This window comes from Grampus griseus (assembly GCF_964374135.1).
Source record: "Grampus griseus genome assembly, chromosome: 5".
In the NCBI taxonomy this organism is placed as follows: Eukaryota; Metazoa; Chordata; class Mammalia; order Artiodactyla; family Delphinidae; genus Grampus; species Grampus griseus.
The window spans coordinates 33,862,459-33,884,091 of record NC_138998.1 but is presented as its reverse complement, the minus strand read 5'-3'; the positions used below and the strand labels follow the sequence as shown (position 1 = coordinate 33,884,091).

General features: G+C 38.2%; 1 protein-coding gene across 1 annotated transcript in view; it reads right to left on the bottom strand.

The window, feature by feature from the left end:
- The window catches only part of NPHP3 (nephrocystin 3), a gene marked incomplete at its 5' end in the record, with an annotated part of 52,342 nt that extends 30,920 nt beyond the window's left edge, over positions 1 to 21,422 (bottom strand). The window contains 15 exons of the mRNA XM_082654815.1: positions 589 to 671; positions 1,094 to 1,196; positions 2,251 to 2,348; positions 2,849 to 2,992; positions 3,249 to 3,363; positions 4,341 to 4,444; positions 6,390 to 6,563; positions 7,884 to 7,958; positions 10,750 to 10,906; positions 13,148 to 13,308; positions 14,717 to 14,850; positions 16,231 to 16,383; positions 18,097 to 18,247; positions 18,823 to 18,948; positions 21,030 to 21,422. Coding sequence (XP_082510941.1) covers positions 589 to 671; positions 1,094 to 1,196; positions 2,251 to 2,348; positions 2,849 to 2,992; positions 3,249 to 3,363; positions 4,341 to 4,444; positions 6,390 to 6,563; positions 7,884 to 7,958; positions 10,750 to 10,906; positions 13,148 to 13,308; positions 14,717 to 14,850; positions 16,231 to 16,383; positions 18,097 to 18,247; positions 18,823 to 18,948; positions 21,030 to 21,422 — 2,171 coding nt within the window. The remainder of the gene's footprint in view (positions 1 to 588; positions 672 to 1,093; positions 1,197 to 2,250; positions 2,349 to 2,848; positions 2,993 to 3,248; positions 3,364 to 4,340; positions 4,445 to 6,389; positions 6,564 to 7,883; positions 7,959 to 10,749; positions 10,907 to 13,147; positions 13,309 to 14,716; positions 14,851 to 16,230; positions 16,384 to 18,096; positions 18,248 to 18,822; positions 18,949 to 21,029) is intronic.
- Between the last annotated feature and the right edge of the window lie 211 nt (positions 21,423 to 21,633).

Here is a 21,633-nt window from a genome sequence, read left to right as displayed (position 1 = left end):
TTTTACCTCTGGTTGCGAACAGACAGAGTAGGTGAGGCTGTACTGAAGAAGTAAAAGTAGTAAAACTCTCTACTGCTTATCTAAAGGCAAATTATGAATGGATTTCTAAAATAGAAGACCAATTGTAAGATGAAAGGTTTATCAGGACGTGGGAACAGAGACAATTAAAAATTCCTACCTACATACCTACCTACTGATAGTGAAAGACACCTGAAATAACATTTTTATGCCTTAGTTGTCTCCTCACTTTCTCAAAGCTACGGGCCTCAAGGAGGCGACAATGAGCACTCCTGGGTAGGCCCCAAATTGAGGCCAAAGATGGCCTTCTTTTGCAACCTCCAGTCAGGAGAAGGTTATTGTGATGAAAACCAGACAGATATATCCAACAAGTTCTGATATTCAAGGACTAGCAGCAATCTTCAGTCGTAAGTCACATTCTCATGGTTGTTAGTATCACTGTTAGAATACACAGAATCTTAGTGGCCCAAGAGATTGTCATAATGATCAGTTTTCAGTTTCACACGGTGAAGAAGCGTTCTGCAGCAAACACAAACATGCTGAAGATGACATAAAATAACCACCACTTACCACGCAATCATTTTGCCGAAAAGAGTGACATAAAGGGCATTGCAGGTTGTAGCAGAACGACAGTGTCGTTCTAGCTTCTTCTCCTGCACCAGTTTACCAAAAAACAAAACAGAAATACAAAACCACCCTGGAATTAAGCGGTCTTTACAACCAAGCCATCAACAAATATCCCTGCAGAAATAACACGGTTCCTGCCACCTCATCAGCGGCATCACTGCCGTGTGGTACTGGACCACAGATGCCATCAACATGCAAATGCTTTTTTGCTTTTAAAATACTGCTTAATATAATATAGTAAACTTTAAGACCAAAGTTTTTTTTATTGCTTCTTCTATATCTGTTATTAGTTTAAGAGTAAATGCATTTAAGAAAGTAATTATTACTAAGTTCCAATTTTCCTTAGAACCATATAGAGTACTAAATTGAATTTTAAGTCTCATATAAGGTGTTTTTATAAGGAAAGCTATAGAGAGTAAAAGAAAGCAGCAAAATTAAAAATACTTACCTGCTCTTTACTCAGTTTAATGTCTACAGAGTGGCATTCTGCGATTATAATAGATTTTGCATCTTTAGGATTTAAAGGGTCAAGATGAAGTGTAGGCCACAACCTTTTATTTAAAGAAAAGAAAAATGAAATTCTCTTTTAATAATACAACAAAGCTGTAATCTACCCACAAGACTAATCAAAGTCCATTACAAGAATTAAATTTTTATACTGCCTTCATAAAATAAACAAAATTAATCTCTGTTAATCATATTAATAGTATTTCATTTTTTAGCAATTAATCACAACAAACACTGTTATAAATAGCTTATACACGAAGTGTATAACATTTCCAGTTCTATACCATCAGTAAAACAACACAGGTATTAGTGTCTGTGAGGAATAGTGTCAGACAGTCTTCGTCCACAGATTACTTGTAATCCAATTAGAATTTACACCCTACAACATCCATTCTCAATGGCGTGGTGAAAATTGTTTGTTGGGGAGGGGAAATCTTACTCTCTTTATGCATAAAGCAGAAATATACACACATATTTATTTATATTCATGAACTGATATATGATATATGTATGGTATTAACACTTCTTGGTAGGTGATTAGGAAGAAAATCACTAACGGGCTCCTAGGGTGGAGAGGCAAAAATAGGTCAAGAAACACTGCCTTACAGAACTCAACCACTGCATCCCTTTTTGAGGACTGTTAAGGTGAGCTTACATTTCAGGACCACAGGTCTCTGGTCTATTTTTCCTAGCCCGGCCTTCCCCGTTTTCCTCACCCATAAATTTAACTGCCTACTAGACATCACCAATTGGAGCTACAATCGGCAACTCAAACAAACCATGTCCAAAGACAAAAGTCATGACCTTTGCTCCACAAACCTGCCCATCCTTTGTGTTTCCCATCTCAGTTCATGGAACCATAGTTTACTTAATTTCTCAAGCCAGAAACCTGGGAGCTATCCTAGCTTTCTTTCTCACATCTCTGATCTAACCTCCCACCAAATCCTATAGATTGCATCCTTTTCTTGAATTTGTCCACTTCTCCCCATCCTCACTGACATCATATGAAAAATATGAGAAATACACATATCAAAAACCTTTCTTTGTTTATACTTTAAAAAGTTCATGTAATCTGAAAGAATTAAATTTAGCACTTACCTCCATGCTGGAGGGCATGTTTCCACATTCACAGAAACAATTACTCTTACATTCACTGGCAGTGGATCTATCAGCCATTTCATGTGTTTTTCAACTTGCTTAAAAATATAAAAACAAAATTCCATCTATTAATTCAAAATATTTCAAAAGCAACCCAATAACAGATCCCCAAGTAAACTGAAATTCTCATTAAATTTCTCATTATTATTAAGGATAAAATCTTATTTTTTGGATAATTTATCTCAGAATATTAGAAGAACAAGTGGCAAAACACTACTATCACTGATCTGAATTCTGGGCATGTAAGGAAATGTCAAGGCCCTAAAACCATGTCAAAATGAACAATATTTGCTAATTGTGAAAATACAGTTTGTCCTTCCCAATAAGATATTAGCAACTACTGGCATATATATATATATATATATATATATATATATATTTTATCTACATGCTTCCTCTCTAGAAATTAAGCAGAAATAAAAGAAACAACATCAACATTTTCTTCTCACAAACATATGATTTAAATGTTTGCTATAGTCACTACAAATATTTTTGTCTCTTTCTGAGTATATCAATAGGTTAAAATGTGAAAACATACCTGAATTTGATCTATAGAATCAATAATGATGATGATGCTGCCTTGATGACGGGCAGAGAGTTTTTCCAGCCAATGTGGAAATTCTTCCAGAAGCTTAGCAGGATCCAATGTCAGAGCAGATACTGACCAAGAATGCTGCATCAACTACAAGGTGAGAACACATGCAAATTAAAGTAGCTACATTGTATCACAACTGGTGAGAAGTATTTCTGTCTCTGCATTTTAAACCAAAATTGTCACCAAAAGGACCCAGCTGCATTGAGTATAATTTTTAACCTTATGCAAAACCAAAACAAATGTGTAATACTGAAAATTGGTTTATCATCAGGTACTCAGGCCTGACAACTTCTGAATCTAAATAAAATTTCTGATAACTCCAAAAGATGGTGTATTTTTCTACCTTTAGAGTCAGTCGTTTAATAATCAAGGAAGACTCTGAGCTGGTTGACATGGGCCTCCCCACAAAATGAGAAAGAATTAGTGTGTTAGGGGAATTCTTCTGTTGTAACTGAATCCTGAAAGAAAAAGACCTTTTATAAGACTGATGAAGCTCCTTTACGGTCAACAAAAAAAGAATTCACAATACATTAAGCATCAAATGCTACCTGTTAGTAATTACATGGTCAGTCAATTTTGAATTAATACGGGAAATTTCCATTTTTACACCACTTTTAGATTCTTTTAAATAAACCATTAAAAATTATAGCTTCATTTTAATTACAAATTGGTGTTACTAACGTAAACCAAAACACTATACATTTGAGGTTAAAGTATTAGTAAAATGAGCATTAACCTTTAATTACAAGTATGTTATTAAAGGAAAAAGGAAGTTTCTTTGTTAAGTACAAAAATAGTATTTCCAAACATAACTCTGAATAACAGGGCAATAAAAAGGAAACAACATACACCAACTCCTCAATGTAAATAATAACTATAAGTGAAAGGAAATGGTCTTACCACTTGTTTTTCAATAATATGATGAACTAAAATAAAACTAAGAGTTTATTAGCTTATATGAACCTTAGTCCATAATTTGAAGAACTAGTTTGCATTCATAGTAAAGATTATCCTTTATTTTGATATTCTTTATGATTTATTCCACTCTAAATAGTCAGTCTTTGTCTTGTTTCAAATATTTAAAATCCCAATGAAACTTTTACGATGAAGCCAGTAATTGAAAATAAAGGCACATGCCCTCTATAATTCACCTAACTCCATGCCACAGTGACCACTCCCTTAGCTCTGACCTACATAATTTATGTACACAATCACAAATGCTCACATTTCCTATTCCTTTCTCATTCTGTATCTTCTCTCTAACTTTCAAATTGTATATATCTCAGGGCATGAGTCTGTTATATTATTCTTTTTGCTTTTTTAATGTTCAGTACAGGCCCTGTAGCAAGGTAGACATCCAATAATTCATTTTGTTGAACGAGCTCAGTAATTCAAATGATGACAACGATAACAATTTAATTGCACTGAATCATACCACTTTGATAAAAGAAGGGACTTTCCAGAGCCTGGTCCTCCAGATACAAGAAGGGGTGGAATTGGTGCTGGTGCTGCCACTAGATCATTAAGGCGCTCGTAATACTAGAAATAAAAATGAATTTAAATTGTGAAAAAGAACATGCCTCTTAGAACACTAAATAGAGTCAATTTCTGATTATCCTCTGAAATCAGTGGAGAAAAGCTGCATGAAAAAATGAAATCTACTTTTAATCAATAGCACCCTCATAACTGCTTATTTTTATGGCTGGTTAAATATGTCCAAAGTAGTAAAACTAAGAATGGGCCCCAATTTCTCCTACCATAGTATTAATGGATGAGGGGCAACCTTTCAGATCCCCATGGGGCTTTGCACCATTCAGATGTCCTGCAGAATGCTGCAGAGAGACTACTGCATTACCCCAAGTTCCTGAACCATGGAAAGTACCACAGGTGGCCTTGAGGGCACCAGCAGGCATCCTACATCTCCTGGTCAGAAGAACACCTGTCCAGAAGAACACCTGTCCTGTCTCAGTTTCCAGAGAAACAAGAGAGGGTCTTGTCTGGGGCCTTGGAGTCTCCCAACATGCTACTGAGAACCAAGCTAGGACACCTGAGATCTTTCTGAAACTGCATGTGTTCCATGCAAAGTCTGAGAACTCCTATTTCCTAGGCTTTCCCCAGATAGGAAAACCTCGTTCAGAGCTGAAAAGGACATGCTCAGAAAACTGAAATATCTCAGTCGTTATAAAGGAGTTTCCAAAGTCATCTTGGGGGTTAGGATGTTTATTAAGTGTACCAGTGGTCTAAATGATAGCTGATGAGGAATCAAAAGAATGTGTAATAAGTAGTTTATGCGAGCTTTAGGGTAGCAGAAATTTCCAGCAACTACAACAAATAATTACTTGGTATAGTTTTTCTATCAATTTTTCTGTTTGTCATATCATATTCCCCAGGAATTCAAATATTTCTCATAGAAATGATACTTCTCAAGAAGAAAAGGGCTTAATTGATTTATGACCTTGTAAATCCTAACAATTTAGTTCGTGGTCCCAACTAAAGCCCATTTATAGACCCATGTTTCCCACATTAAGACCCCTTGCCATAGAAGAAAGCATAGGATTTGGAGCCAGAAGACCTAGGTTAAAATCTCACATCTGCAATCTACACCCTGTATGCTCTTAGGCAAACTATAATCTGGACCTTAGGTCCTTCATTTATATAATAAAATAGTGATAGCAATTCCTCTCTTATAAAATGACAACAATTTAACATTTACCATATGCCAGGTACCGTGCCAAGTGCTTTATGTGCATGACCTGATTTAGAACCCCAAACAACCATGTGAGATAGGTGTTATTAATTATCCTCATTTTACAGACAAGAAAGTCAAAGTTTAGAGCTAAGTAACTTGATCAAAATCCATAGTGAGGAAATGGTGGAACCAGGACATAAACACTGACAGTCTAAATTATGAAAGTCATTAAAAATCCTATAAAAATACAGCTGTGACAGCTACTGTAATATTCTTCAAGATATTAGTTCTTATATTAATTTTAAAATATTATTAAGTATTTTTGAACTTGAACACAGATTCTTTGTGCACTTCTAGTTTTGTTTATTTGCTTAGATGTTTAAGGATGCTGAAGGACTGACCTGCCTACTGCATTAACTACTCTGCTTTGTTTTCTGAATGTTTGATATTTTGATTCCTCCAAGAATTGGAACAATAGAGAGCCTTCCTATTTTTATCAAGTTTCCTAGGTATCCTAAACTTGGTCTGGTGAATTGCAAATGGTAGCATAATAAACATGTAGTTGATAAATCCTAATCTGTAACTAAACATGTTTGATATTCGTAAGTATATTTGAATCTCACACATCTTTCATATGATACAAACCTAAGCACATGTCTCAACATGGATATTTAAGCCATGAGGGCAGATACTAACACAATCCTCAACCTTGACTATAATTAGGTGAAACCACAATTATGATACAGCCTTTAAGCAGTAACTGATCTTTGTTGGAACAATACTCCAAATGCTTACTTTCTCAAATCCCAACTCATGGGCTGAATTTGAAGCCTGCTGAAAAGCTTCCATTTGCTCTTGTTCATCATGTATGTCCCACAGAACATCACCAAAATCATCTTCTTCTGGAATAGAATCTTCACTGCCCAAATCCTTAGTTTCCAGGTCTGTAGTTTCAAAGCCCAGGATGTCCTGAACACCAAGAGCAAGCACACAAAAGCAAACAAAGGAAGTGAAGACCTTGTACAGTATTGTCAGCACACAGGCCTAACGTGGCCCTCACCTACCTCGGAGGGCAAGCCCAAACCTATGGCCTTTGTATGGTACCTCCAGGGATCAATTTATAACTATAAAAATAAGCAATAGTTTAAAAATAAAGAAAAGAAGTAAAGAAATATTAAAATAATAAAAACAAACACCACTCTCATTCATTAAAAATAAAGTTAGAGGCAATCTGGTTTCTGAAAAATGTTACACAGTATCTTTGGTTATATCTGGCTGGTGAACAATTTTAAAGACCGTGCTAATGTCTAAGAAATATGCTGCTTTACATTTTTACAAGCATTTAATTACTAAGATGGGGTTTCTTGATATCAAATATCTCTGCTATGATGTCTAGTCTTTATATTAATCACTGAAAATATGTTGTCCTACAAATGGTAAAGTTGGTCAATATGTCCATTTTCACTTACTGCCATTTACTCTGTTCAATTCATCTTATTTTGGGGCTCACTCTTTTTCTCTGATAACAAATCTGCATACTTGTAACACAAGTTAATTTAAAAAAGCAATTTAATCCCTTACTTCTCAAATAGGGTCCCTGGTACCCTGAGGGAGGGGCCAGCAGGTAAGGATAAACACAAGCTAAACATCTGGTGCCCATTTTACTTGAAGATAGGGAATTATTTTTCTTTTTCTTACCATTATTAGAATTTTTGCTGATACATAATTTTAAATGATTTTTAATAGTAAAAAAGGACAGGTAAACATCAAGCAGAATATATAATTCACATAAAGTTTCAAGATAATACTGAGACATCATAGAAACTTTCAGTTTGAGACACCTCTGTGATCCATGATCTCAGACACCTAGAGGTGTGTTTTCACCCCTCTCTATTGCTAGGGGGATAATGTGGTAGAAAAATTCAAGACAGATTTTTCTAATATACAAAAACTCAAGGTGCACACAGAATCTAAGGAGACTCTCTGTTGAATAGGGTGAACATTATCCCTCATATACTTCCTTTTTACCTACCACTTTTGTAATCCATTTTATACTTAACGGATATTAAAACATCAAATCGTTTGTGAGACAACTGAGAGATACAGATACATGGTACTGGGAATAACACAATACCACCACCAGATGGACTCTTGCCAGAAAAGAGGGCACTTTACCCCGGTATTGTTTTCAAAAAAAACCAAATACGGGATTTTCTCTGGAAAACCCAATTTTATTGAAATCACTCTTAAGATATTTGAGCAGAAATCTTACAGGGAATGCACATTTACCTGTTTAATAATCTTTTCTATGTAAATATAGGTTTTATAGACTCCTTCTGCAGGATCTCCTGAGTGATCAATGATCTGGGGGGAAAAAAAGAAGTTTAACAACAAGAAAAAACAAGACTAACAGGAGGAGGAGGGGGCGGTAAACACTTTTAGAGTGCTTATATGTTAGGAACTGTTCTAAGTACTTTGCATATATTAGCTCATTTACCCTCACAACCCTACGAGGGAGGCACTGTTATTCTCTCCATTTCATAGAAGAGGAAACTGAGGCAAGTTAAAAAACTCGTCTAAGGTCACACAACGGATTTAGTGTGAACAATGTTGCAAATAAAACAAAAAGTATGCTTTCTGTTTTGCTTATGTGTCCATCTGAGAAAGTGACTGGAGTTGGTGATACCAAAACTCTGTCCAGAACCTGGTGTCACCACGGAAAGTCCACTTTGGTCTGGATGATGCACACACCTGCCCATTTTGACATGTGACAGCAGGAACCTGTTAAGGAACCAGATAGGTGGGATGGTGTGTGCTGGGGCCCTGGTAGCAGCGTCTGCGACCCCACGGTGCATAGTGAGGCCATGGAGCCTCTGTCCCTGCCAGCACTTGGACGCAAACAGAAATAAACTTTATCATGTGGAGCAGAGAGTGTGGAAAATGTTCCTAAGTTTGGCTTGATTCTTTTCAGCTCACAGCCTTGGGGGAAATAGTTTTTATTTTTTTCTTCTTGTCCTATAACCTGAACACATAGGTTCATATAAAAGCCCTCCCTGAATAGTGCTTGCTTTCTCCCTGTTTGTTTCGGAAGGGTAACCAGGGTAACCTGAGGAAATATGGAAGGGTTGGGGTCCCAGGTTGTAGTGGTCAGAGGGAACCAACCTTTCATTTGTGGGAGACAATGGGACCCCCTCTGCTTTCCCCTGTGGGCTGGGGCCTGGCACACAGTAGGTGCTCAACAAATCTGTGGGTTACTTATGGAATGATCCAGAGGAGTGGTGGGGGGAGGAGCCACGTGCCAAGGCGGAGGGAAGCTCCACGACCTTCACTTGGGGGACAGGTCGGGGAGCTGGTACAGAGGACAAGGCAATCCCCCCACCGCCGCCCCAACTGTCACTCTCAGTTCCTCCCCTGCCTGGCTGGGGGGCTTGGCCCAGGGTGAAAGGAATGGTCTTTTTTCAGGAAAATTCCAATGGCTGAATTCTCACACTTCTGCTTCAGGTAAGAACTTGTGGATACCTTGCTAATCAATTCACCTTTGTGGGTATGAACATTCCAAAGCTGGGAAAAGCCCAACACCAGCCTTTATTGTTTTAATCACTCTGCTGAGTGTCCCTTCTCTTGATGTCCTGAATAAAGGTCATGTTTTTTTTTGTAAACACACACACATATACACATATACACACGTACACATGTGTATACACACGTATGCATGCCAACACATTGACACACACACATGAGTTAAACAGCTACTTTAATTTCATCTTATGTATTCTGTACCATTCAATACACATAACCTTCAAAATCCATCTTTATGCCAATAAAGCAAAGAAGTTTGCTACATTTAAATTTATAATCATAGTAGAGGGATCTTATTTGACTCCTATATAAAAAAATTCATCCTCTAGTATACTAATTTTTAAAAGCAATATTTATAGAATAAATAGAAAAAAGATAAAGATTAATATCTTTCGTCGTGGCACCTAGTGAACTAGGCTGGTACTAAAATAATTCAAGCAAAGAATGAAATGGCTCTGGAGATTAACTGTAATAAAAATGTACTCTTGTCTTAGACTCTTCACTATGTTATGCTGGCCTCAAGAAAAATGCCTGTATTCATATTTGATCTTATTTTCTGGCTAGGCATAGAGAAACAGAAACTTCGTCAAAATCCTAGGGTTGTTTTTGATTGTATTCTTAACACTAACTATAAATATTTACTATAAACATTTACATTAAACATTTACCAAGTTAGTAATGCAAAGCCTGTAATCTCTATTCTAAAATATATCCTACCACGCATCTAGGGATGATCAAATCCTTCTACTCATCATCAGTTTTTGGCTTTTCCCAATGCTTTCAGGAAAGGTTACCATGAAAAGGCTCCTCCTTACACTAATCCTTGGTCAATAATAGATAGAAGGACTCTGTGCTTGGGAAAAAAGCACAGTAGAGATTCTGATTTATCCACTACAGATCATACACTTTTGAGGCACATATTGCTGTTGATGCCTCTCTTTCTCTCATAGTCCACAACTAATCTGTTAGGAAATCTATTGGCTCTGTCAAAATTTATCCAGAATCCTACTGCTTTATTTTTTATTTTTTTTGCGGTACGCGGGCCTCTCACTGTTGTGGCCTCTCCCGTTGCGGAGCACAGGTTCCGGACGCGCAGGCTCAGCGGCCATGGCTCACGGGCCCAGCCGCTCCGTGGCATGTGGGATCTTCCCGGACTGGGGGACGAACCCATGTCCCCTGCATCAGCAGGCGGACTCTCAACCAGTGTGCCACCCGGGAAGCCCCCTACTGCTTTTTATCACATCCTCTACCACCACCCTGGTCTAAGCCACCAGCATCTCTCATTTGGATGACGGCAACAGCTCTCCACCTCTGCCCTATCCCACTACCTTCCCTCCAAACCACAGTCGATTCTCAACACAGTCAATTCTTCCTCTTTGGTTAAATCCTTCAATGGCTCCCCACCTCACTCTAAGTAAAAAAAACAAGGTTCTTCAGCATCGGCCCCGATGACCGCTCCTACTTATGTCCCCTCACTCGTTCTGCTCCAGCCCCGCTGGCTTCCTTCCTCTCCCCAAACACGCCAGCGCCTCTCTCTGCCAAGCATAGGTTCTTAAAAAAAACCTATGAATTTTACCTTGGCTTTGTTGGTCTTGTTCAGGTTAGAAACTTGATCAATCAGGTGCTGGACAGAGTCAGAACTGACTTTCCCATCTTCCAAACGATGATAAATTAATCGTGGTTTGCCTTCAGGGTTTTTCAGAAAAGCTTCTTCACAGTCTTCCAATAACAGGCTAGATTGGAAATCAGTATTTCTTGTGCTATGCTGCACTGTAGCAGCACACAGTTAGTCAATTAACCTAAGTGCCAAGAAGGGGGATTTACTACAATGACAAGTGGCCAGAAAAGGCCCCGCTGCAGAATAAGCGAAACTTTCCAAAAATGGTTGTTTTTATAGCTCTGTTCTAGCTTAGTGTCAATATTAAAGTATAATATATTCACTAGCAGACAATGAGAGTAGGTACAATAAATTAAATTTTAAAGCATACATAATTTTAATATTTTAAAATCTAATTAAAAAAAAACTTCTCAAAAATACTGTTAAACATTGCTCAAAATAATGGTCCATGCTCATGAGACTTTGCAAATAAATGGAAAACCTAATTCTATTCACAATTATATAATTTCAAGTTAAAACACAAAAATCATCAGCCTCAAGGTTTCAAGATTTTTCTCTTCTCTAATCCTTTAGCCTCTACTCATTCAATAAATGATCTGAATCCTTATACCCCAGATACACTGTAAGAAAGATCCAGAGGCAGATGGGGAAGGTTAGATAGCTATTAAAATCTTGACTGTGGTAAAGGTTAAAAAAAAATTCTAACTATGCTCAATGTACTGTAACTACAGTTTGTACCATTCCTATTTAAATTCCAGAAAAATCTTCAAATAACCTACTAGTGTTTTCTACACCACAAGGAAAACTAAACAATTCCCCTTTCTAAAAAGCATTAAATGAAAGTTTGTCTAGAAAGGCAAATTACTGTGTGTATACAAGGGAAAGCCATTATATGATTCAGAATTTGCGTAAAAAACTAAAATACCAGCCCCAATACGAAACAGAGAAAAAAAGCAAAAAGAAGAAAACAGAAAGAAAAAACAACATGGTTTTAAGGATTAAAGCATTAACAAGAGAAAAACAAGTGAGATATACTATCACCTAAGATAAAATACTACCTAGATATTAAAGAATAAAACAGGATATATTCTTTTTTTTTTTTTTTTTTTTGCAGTACACGGGCCTCTCACTGTTGTGGCCTCTCCCGTTGCGGAGCACAGGCTCCGGACATGCAGGCTCAGCGGCCATGGCTCACGGGCCTAGCCGCTCCGTGGCACGTGGGATCTTCCCGGACCGGGGCACGAACCTGTGTCCCCTGCATCAGCAGGCGGACTCTCAACCACTGCACCACCAGGGAAGCCCCAGATATATTCTTAATATAAAAACAAAACAGGAAAATAAAAGAGGGAAGGGGAGGTAAAGGACTCCAACTAAAGGAAATCAAGTTGAAGGAATCCTTAAACTTATTTTGGGAAAAGGTTCCTTGACCACGTAGCTCCTTGGCCACCTGGTCTCCGGGTAGAGTCTTAAGGATCAATGATAGGTTATATTGCAGGAACTCTCATAAAGCTTAGGGCTCCAAACACTTCCAAACACAGTTAAAGTCAGAGTTGGTCCTCAATAAAAAGAGAAAAATGCTTTGGAAGGATTAAATCCAATCAGATAGAAAATATAGAAAGAAAAATTAACTTCTTATTTAACCTCCTATCTATCTTACTTTGTCTTCTATCTATATATCTAACTGGTAACAAAAAAAAAAAAGCTTCATTTGCAGACTAGATTCATTGATGTGATTATATTTCACATTATAAGAAAACTGCTCACTTTACTGGATTTAAGTAGTTAGCTCCTCAGAGAATTAAAAATATGATTTAACACCTATGCAAGTGTTCAAGTGCCTCTCAATCTGTATCTGAAGAAAGAAAATAATGAAGGTTAATGCTGATTATTGAAATCAGGGGTCACCACCTTCTTCTGTAAAGGGTCAGCTAGTAAACATTTCAGGCTTTGTGGGCCATACAGTCTCTGCTGAAATACTCAACTCTGCTGTTGTAGTGTGAAAGCAGCTGTAGACAATACATAAATGAATGACCATACCTGGGCTCCAATAAAACTTTATTTATAAAAACAGGTGGCTGACTGGATTTGACCTGAGGGCCATAGGTTGCTGACGTCTGATTAAAATGATCTTTACATTAATGATGTTAATCTTATAACCTATTAACAAGCCTAACAGCGTGAAACTTTTAATTTTTTATTTTATTCACATATTAAAAGTCATAGAATTTACTGAATTTCATGGATTGTTTTTGATTGTAAGAATGCAATTAGAACTTATCTTTCAAGTTCATCTGGTAATCTCAATTTCTATTTATGAGTTTAACTTCTATAATAAATTATAGAATTTTCAGCTTACCTTGGTAAGGTTAAATGAATGAATAAGATAACTAATGAACTCTTCTCAATTTCCCATTTTCTTACAGTGAGGTACTGATTTTCAATATCAATTGGAAAATACACAGCATGGAAAAAATATCCCATTGTCTCACACATTCTTTTAAGTTTAGGTGAATAGTCCTAAAAACAAATTAAAACATAAGAAAGCACAGCTTATTTAACTAAAGATCTAGTCAGCTTCATACTACTTAAAATCAAAAAGGTTATGTTGTATATTCTCTGATTTAAAACTTTAAAAATTATATGATCACATCGTAAAGAAAATCTTTAAGAGAAAAGGCAAGTTTCTCTATAAAATAAAAATAGTAATAGCTTAGCAACTTTCCTGTTTCCTAGCTCAGAAAATGATTTATCTCATAATAAACCTAAAACAACAGGAGTAAAGTATTAGACTATTTTGCTTTGGTAGTTATTTATTATTATTATTACAAATGACTTTTGTTTATTGTTATAGGGTGAAAAATGTAAATCCATAGATTTATATAGTAAAAAGTGTCCGCCGTGATATATTAGAACACTAAAGCAAACAGATATAAAAATATGTTGGTCTATAACAAATTAAGGCACTTAGTATGATGATTATTATTATGCAATAAGTTAGTAATTCCCTCAACATGTGTTTGGGAACAGCCTATACTCAATGAGCAGAAGCTTTGGTTTTCAAAATACTTTGTCTTTTTACCAAAACTGAGTATTATCAAAAAGGAAAGCTAAATGAACTTATTAATCAACAATCTGGATGATGTTAATATAGCAGGTATAGCATGTGACATGCATATTTATTTAAAATTCAGTTAGAACAGTAGTTGGTAAACTTTTCTGTAAAGGGCCAGATGGCAAATTAATAACAGCTTAAGAACTTGGCTGTTCTGGCAGAGGTTTTTGTGGTCCATTTAGTCTCCATCATAATTTATTCTGCCATTAGTGAGAAGCAACCTGAGACAATACATTGCACGTGGCTGTGTTCCAATATAACTTTATTTATAGACACCAAAATTTGAATTTCATATAATTTTCATGTCAAAATATTCTTCTTCTTTTGATTTTTTTCAACCGTTTAAAACTGTAAAAACCAATCTTAGCTCTAGGTCATACACAGACAGACTGCAGGCCAGATTTGGCCCACAGGCTGTAGTTTGCTGACCCCTGCCTTAGATTAACCCCAATGGCTGCCTTGAAAAATTTAAAACCATGACAAGGATTAAATTTTGACATAATCTGAAACAGATTCAAGAATAGAGCTGGCAGGTATTAACTATAGCAGGCACCATCAGTAAGGGCCGTAAACACTGTGGAGAACGTGTAATGAAGTTTTCAAAAGCATAAAGTTCTAAGGCCTTAATTTGAATATACTGATAATACTGAGTAAGACGTTTTCTTAAGAAAAGCCCAAGATGCTTCCTATTCTTTAAGACATAATCTAGTGGGTAGAAAACTACTTGGTTCAGGCAATCAGTAGTATCATAACCAGGACACAATATTAACTTTATTTTAAATCAGTGAATACAGGATTTATAAATGCCCTCACCTTAAGGAAAAGATCCATTTCGGGCTGGGTTTCATCTGTATAAATGAGGTAACATCTGACAGTGTTACTCCACAGAGAATGTGAAAACAAGGGGGTAACTTGTAATAAACTAGCTACAGCAATATCCCAGTCATCTGAAAATAAAATTTCTCATAAGTTCCCGAAAAATAATTACTAGAAAACATTTGACAAGATGATTCCCCAAAAGTCTGAAAGAAAACAACAGGCATCATCTGATCTCACTTGTAATACCGACAAAGCTTCTAGAATAAGGTATCAGAAGGCAATCAGTTCTCTAACCTCAAATTCTATCCTGGGGCATAAAGCAACCAATGTCACCAGTGGTCTTTGCTGGGGTACCCGTGGCTCCAGTCAAATGTCAGGGAACTAGGCAACATGGGCTGTTCAATTAGTTTGCTACTTGAGGAGAGCCTACATTCCCAGGCTGGCCTATAGTTTTATCTACTTATTATTTTTGAAATACATTGAGTCAAAAAGAAAGTTCAAGAACGGTACAAAAAATAACCAAAAGATAGTTAGTGAGAATGAATATTTTAAGACATATTTGACTAATTCAAAATGCATAATTAAAAAAATAATTTTCATTTTGCTAATAGATAAATAATTTCAGGTTTTTAAAAAATTTTATTTATTCATTTATTTATCTTTGGCTGCATTGGGTCTTGGCCACTACGCAAGGCTCTCTCTAGTCGCGGTGAGCAGGGGCCACTCCTTGTTGTGGTGCATGGGCTTCTCACTGCAGTGGCCTGTCTCTGTCATGGAGCACGGGCTCCAGGCGCGTGGGCCTCAGTAGTTGTAGCACGTGGGCTCAGTAGTTGTGGCTCACGGGCTCTAGAGCACAGGCTCAGCAGCCCTGGCTTTAGTTGCTCCACAGCAGGTGGGATCCTCCTGGACCAGGGCTTAAACCTGTGTCCCCTGCATTGGCAGGTGGACTCCCAACCACTGTGCCACCAGGGAAGTCCCTATATTTCAAAGTTTTAAGAAAAGAGTGGAGCTACTTATAACATTTCAGATCTGAGGTGGTATTGAAATTCTGAACAGATCTTAAGAGCTGTTTTCGATACCAAATTATATAAAAGATAATGAATAAGAATACTATATTATATAACTGAAGTTTTGTACTCTACTCCACAACTTCTCTAACCTTCAACACCATCAAAGATGCAGAGGGAAGACTAAACACTACTGTTTTTCCGTTAATCTACATTAGGCTCTCACCGCTCAACTAAAATATCCGAGAACTCAGACCAGAAATTCAGTTATTAGAACCTATTGGCCAGTCTGGCCGGGAGGCACCAACTGATCCTGATGTGAATTATGTAACTTCATCATTCCTGGTCAGTGACAAGCACGAGTACATGATGGTTTGACAGTGGAAGACACCCAGAACACAAGTCTCATGCTCTGCTGATGGCAGTTTTCCCAGCATAAGATTATAGTACACAAACAGTCACTACCATTAACCAAGGTAATTGGCAAATGGCGTGTGTTACCTCTGTTGACGTTAGCAAAGGGTCCTTCTATATCTATAGAACTAAGGGCAAACTCAGGGCCCCGGAAAGACTGCTGAAGCTGAATCATACTCCCTATGGAGGGCTCACTTCCCAAGGCTCCACCAGTCCAATACTCGCACTGGGGTCCAGCAGCTGTAAAAGCAAGAGATTTCATCTGATGAAAACCAAACTATATTGGAATTTCAAAAACTTATCATATATATTCAATGGATTTCTAATGCAAAAAATACAACAATATTATAAATACAACAGATATTCAAAGTTTGATTTTGAAATCAAAACAATGATTTTGAAAGTACTTTGCCACCAACTTCTGGCAAGTTCTAAGGTGGTGGTTAACATAATTCTGGTTATCACCTCAAACTTAAAAAGGGGATTAAAAAGAGAAAGATGAAAAGAAATTAGGAATACAATAACCAAAAGAATTATAATAACAGAGAGGAGTTAAAAACACCCCCCAACAAAAAAATTCTAAAAAACATTCCTAACTATATGATTTAGGTATCAGTGTAAAATGTGAAGGAAGGAATTTCAAAGGAAGACTATTACTAGCACACCAGTAATTAATATTGGTAATTCATTAGGATGTAAGCTAAGGATGTAAAGAGCACATTTTCTTTAACCTCTCAGAGCAAAAAAAAATGTCTGAATCAACAGGTACTTATGAACACGTTGATTTTTTTTTAATAAATAATAATTCATGGCATCCTTGACTAAACATAAGTAAACTGGTATTTGGGCTAAATCTCTGGCAAAACTGAGATTATTATTTGTGGGTGACAAATAATGAGTGACATTCCCTCAAGCATTCCTTCTTCATGTTTATATCGAAATAGGAAGAAAGACCTATGAGGAAATATTAACTCGTTTTTATTAACTTGCTAAGAGAATTAGAATATAATAGTTTTGAAACCCTGTACATTTTAACATATGTCAATACTGAAATAATCACGAGGACTAATGCCATTAAGAATCACTTCATTTTTTCTCAAAAGTTAGTAATAAAAGTCCCAGGATGCTAGTTGCCATATTTCACTCCAAAATACATCAGTTTGTAAGAATATAATTATAGTTTTTTTAATAAATGGTAGAGTGACTGCATTTTTCCACCACATTTAAAATAGAATATTTCTCAAAATCAATCACACTTCATTATTATTTCCTTGGAACACAGTGGACCCTTTCAGTCTATGATTCCAAGTTTTTCTTTATTTCTAGAAAAAACACTTTCTATGTTTAATTGTAAAACAAAAACTTTAAAAGTATTTCACAAAACTGCATTGGAAACCACTCAGTGAAATATTATGCAGATATTCTGATAGTTGTAAAGAATATATCAATTATGTGGAAAAATAATGTGACATAGACTACTGTCCTCCAACATCCATTCTTCCCTTCTTCCTTTAGTGACACAACCCCAAATTTTATGTGGATACATGGCTCTCCCGCTAATGATTACACTTTCCCATCTTCCTAGGTAGAGTTCTGGCCAATGGGGTTTGAGTAGGAGTAATCTGTATATCTTTCAGATTGTGCTTTCAAGGAAAGTAAGGTATTCCCTCCCTCCCCCTGGCTAAATTGTAGATGTGATGTTGGGACTTAGAGGGGCTTAGACCAGAGAGAGAAAAGCTATGGGTTAAGGTTGGTAGAACAATGAGAGAGAAGGAACCTCAGCCTCTACATCATGGACTTCATAGAAAAGAGCTGTCATAACAACTGAGAAAGAGAAAGTGCAACTCTATTTGTAACAGCAATTACTTATAAGTAAAAGGATTCAAAGTTGGCTCTATAATCATTATACCTATATTGAAATCTCAAAATATTATATATAGGAAATAAATTTACCAGTAACATCTGTACAGTTGTCATCTGAATCAGACTCTCCAGGATCAAATACATGGATCCCCTGAACCTGTAGCCTCTGAAGTTTACTCTCCAACTCTCGCTTGGCCCTCAATAAATCCTGAATTTCATTTTCCTTGGTCTCCCTAAAAATCTTTAAAAGAAGGATTTTAATTTTGAAACCGTTTTCCATAATCAAAAATTGTATCAGCAACTTTTAAGAGAAAATTCTTTCTTTCACAAAATCAATATTCATTTGGTCCTTGATCTCCCCTTTTGTAGGATGAATAATCTGAGTACCTCTACATCACTGTTTTGTAACTGGAACCCACTGGAATTCCAGCAGGATGTGTGTCTGTAGTGTGGAGCTGCCTTGTGTGCTACCTGATGTTTAGCAAATTTGTCCCCCTCCCATTTAATGCCAGTAATGCTTATCCATAGAAAACATCCCCAAACATTCTAAATGCTTTCCCCTAATAGAAACACTTTCCTTTCCCGCTCCCCCCCAGATCCCTATTAAAATGTTCACTTTTATACCTTTTCTTTGAAACTACCTTAAGTTTACCTCGTCCAACTCAAAAATGTAAAAAGTGCTTTAGTTTAGTTCTTATAACTTTCATGGCTCCTACATCATTTACTTCTGGCTATTCATCGCAGTATCATATGAACTTTTAAAATATACTGCTTTTATTCCATATCACTTTGGGGATAAAGATGTATGAAATTTACCTTAAATTGCCTCTTAACTTTATCTCTGTCATGTTCAAATGTAGCTGCTCTCTCCATTGCTTGATATTTTGCTTCTAAAGCACTTTCCTTTTCCCGAAGTATCTTCTGGTAAGTTTTCTGAAGTGCCTGGAATAATTTACCTCATTATTTATAACAAAAATAGCATGCCTCCCAAATTTTACATTATCTTATATACATATTAAATATCTTAGAATTTTAACAATCTACTTACTTTTTCACCAGTTATCAAGAACTGCATATTGCCATTCTATTCAAACACATAATGGAAAAAAAAAACGCAAATATGCTTGAACTATAAATGAAGATATTTGACATTAAGCTTTCAATGGAAATTAATGCTTTTTCTTTGAAATACTGCACTAGTTCTTAATCTTCACTACACCTCAGCTTTCCCATCTTTAAGAGAACAAAAAGTACAACTTGTAAGGCTTAACCTGAAGGATAATTACTTCTGTGAGACTGTGCACTCCTTGGCTCCATGTCTTACTCCTCTTGCTAGCCCAAGCACTAGCAGTGCCTGATACACGATAGGCTTCCAGTAAATGTCTGACTGAATGGATTAAATAAATACAGAAGGTTTTTAAAAAATGTCTAGATATGTGAGAAAGGAATCAAAAGGGTTACATAAGGAATCAGGATTGGTAACAGGAAATAACCTGGGACTGTGACATTTGTCAACACTTAGTGCACTCTACCCTGGTTGGTCTGGCTTTCTTTTCTACCTCCACCTCAGTCTTTTGCAATATGCAGTGAATCCAAGACAATGGCTTGGATGCATGAAATCAGATATCTGAAATGCATAAGTCCACTTCATATATGCAAGTGCATTAAGACTGCCCAATAGGAAAATCTGTAAGACAACAGATAAAACTGCTTATGTATTCTCAGATAACAGTGCTAATTAGACAACAGCTAATGGGAGTGGGGTAGGGGTGGAGAGGGATTGACTAGAAGGACTAGTCTAGAAGGAAGAAGGCTTCTTCCTTCTAGAAAAATCAGGTCTGAGGTATTTATTCTATTCCTCCTGTAATGAGCTCAGGAACACTTGGGCTGTCCAGAAGTCTCTTCCATAGTAAAGAAAAATAGAGTAAACAAACTACAACCCTCAGAGGGGCCCCAAACTGATGACACAAAATCTCACGCCTTTGCTCACAAAAAAATAACTTTCCTAATAATCAGTTAAAATAGATCTATTACAGGAAGGGCATGTAATAATTGTTTTTAGAGTAATTTAATCAAGTGGATTAAGGAAATTTGACTATACCTAGGGAACGTTTTCAACCACAGCAGTTAAGGTGGTGAAAATCAGGGGCTGCCAGAAAAATTCACTTCAAGATCACTGAAATCCAACAGCTATGGAACTTCACAAAGAAACAAAAATAGGGGCTTCCTGGTGGTGCAGTGGTTAAGAATCCACCTGCCAGTGCAGGGGACACGGGTTCAAGCCCTGGTCCAGGAAGATCCCACCTGCTGCGGAACAACTAAGCCCGTGTGCCACAACTACTGAAGCCCGCGTGCCTAGAGCCCGTGCTTCACAACAAGAGCAGCCACGGCAGTGAGAAGCCTGCGCACGGTGATGAACAGTAGCCCCCACCCTTGCCTCTGACTAGAGAAAGCCCGCTCTTAGCAAGAAAGGCCCAACGCAGCCAAAAAAACAAGAATAAATAAATTTAAAAATATATTTAAAAGAATAAATAAAAATAAATTTTAAAAAAATTAAAAAAAAAAAGAAACTGAGACAGAAGCCCCACCTCCGAGGTATGTAAATTTGTGGGGGGGGGGGGTGGAGGGGTGGGAGGGCGAGGCGTGGTTAAAAACTCCTAGGAAGGGTTTGATGAGTTTCCTCAACAGATGTCACCAAAGTCTTTGGTGTATATGTGTGCCCCGTGTGGACCTACTTCTCTGGAGATTAGCATTTGTTGCTTCAGGACACTTTCAGGCTAATTGCTTCAAGGCATCTGAATGAATGGACCAGAAATAGAAAAGGGGGGGGGGCGGTTAGTTAAGGAATCAGTTTAGACCCCAAGACAGTACGTCCCCTCAAATTAAAATGCAGAGCAGTCAGGCGTCCAGGGGTCCAACTGGCAATGCGGCCAAGAGGGTGCGGGGAGGTGGGCAGGCGGCCCCGGGGCTCAGTTTCCCGGGTGTCGCGGCCGTCTCCGGTGAGCGCCCGGGCCCAGCGTTACCTGCAGCTCTGCCCGCAGCCGCTTGTTCTCCGTGTCCAGCTTGGCCTCGCGGCGGCCCATGGATAACAACTCCTGGTTCTTGCTGACCCGGAAGATCTCGTACTCCTTTTTCAGCCGCTCGTACTCGGCCGCCGCGTACTCCAGCTCGGGCACCGACGAGCCAGTGGACTTGAAGCTGGCCCCCAGCAGCCCGCCGCCGCCCGCCCCGCGGGGCAGCGAACCCGGCCCGGCCCCCGCCCCCGCCCCCGCGCCCCGGCGGAACGAGCTGCGCAGCAGGCGGGCCTTGGGCTTCACCTCCACCGGGATCTCGCAGGCCTCGCCGCCGCCCGCCCCATACGTGTCCTCGATCACCTCCCCGCCGGCGGGGCTCACGAGCGACGAGGCAGTCCCCATGGCGCCGGCGGCCGCCGCTCCTTGCCACCAGGTTACCAGGAGGGGGCGGGACCAGACGAGTGAGACGGGGCGGGACAGCAGGAAGGGGCGGGGCGAGCGCATCGAGAAGGGGAGGGCTAGTGGGCGGATGACAGGGATGGGGCGGGGCAGGGTGGCTAGGCGGGGCCAGAGGAGCGGAACGGATCGGGCGGGGCAGCAGGGCTGGGCTGGG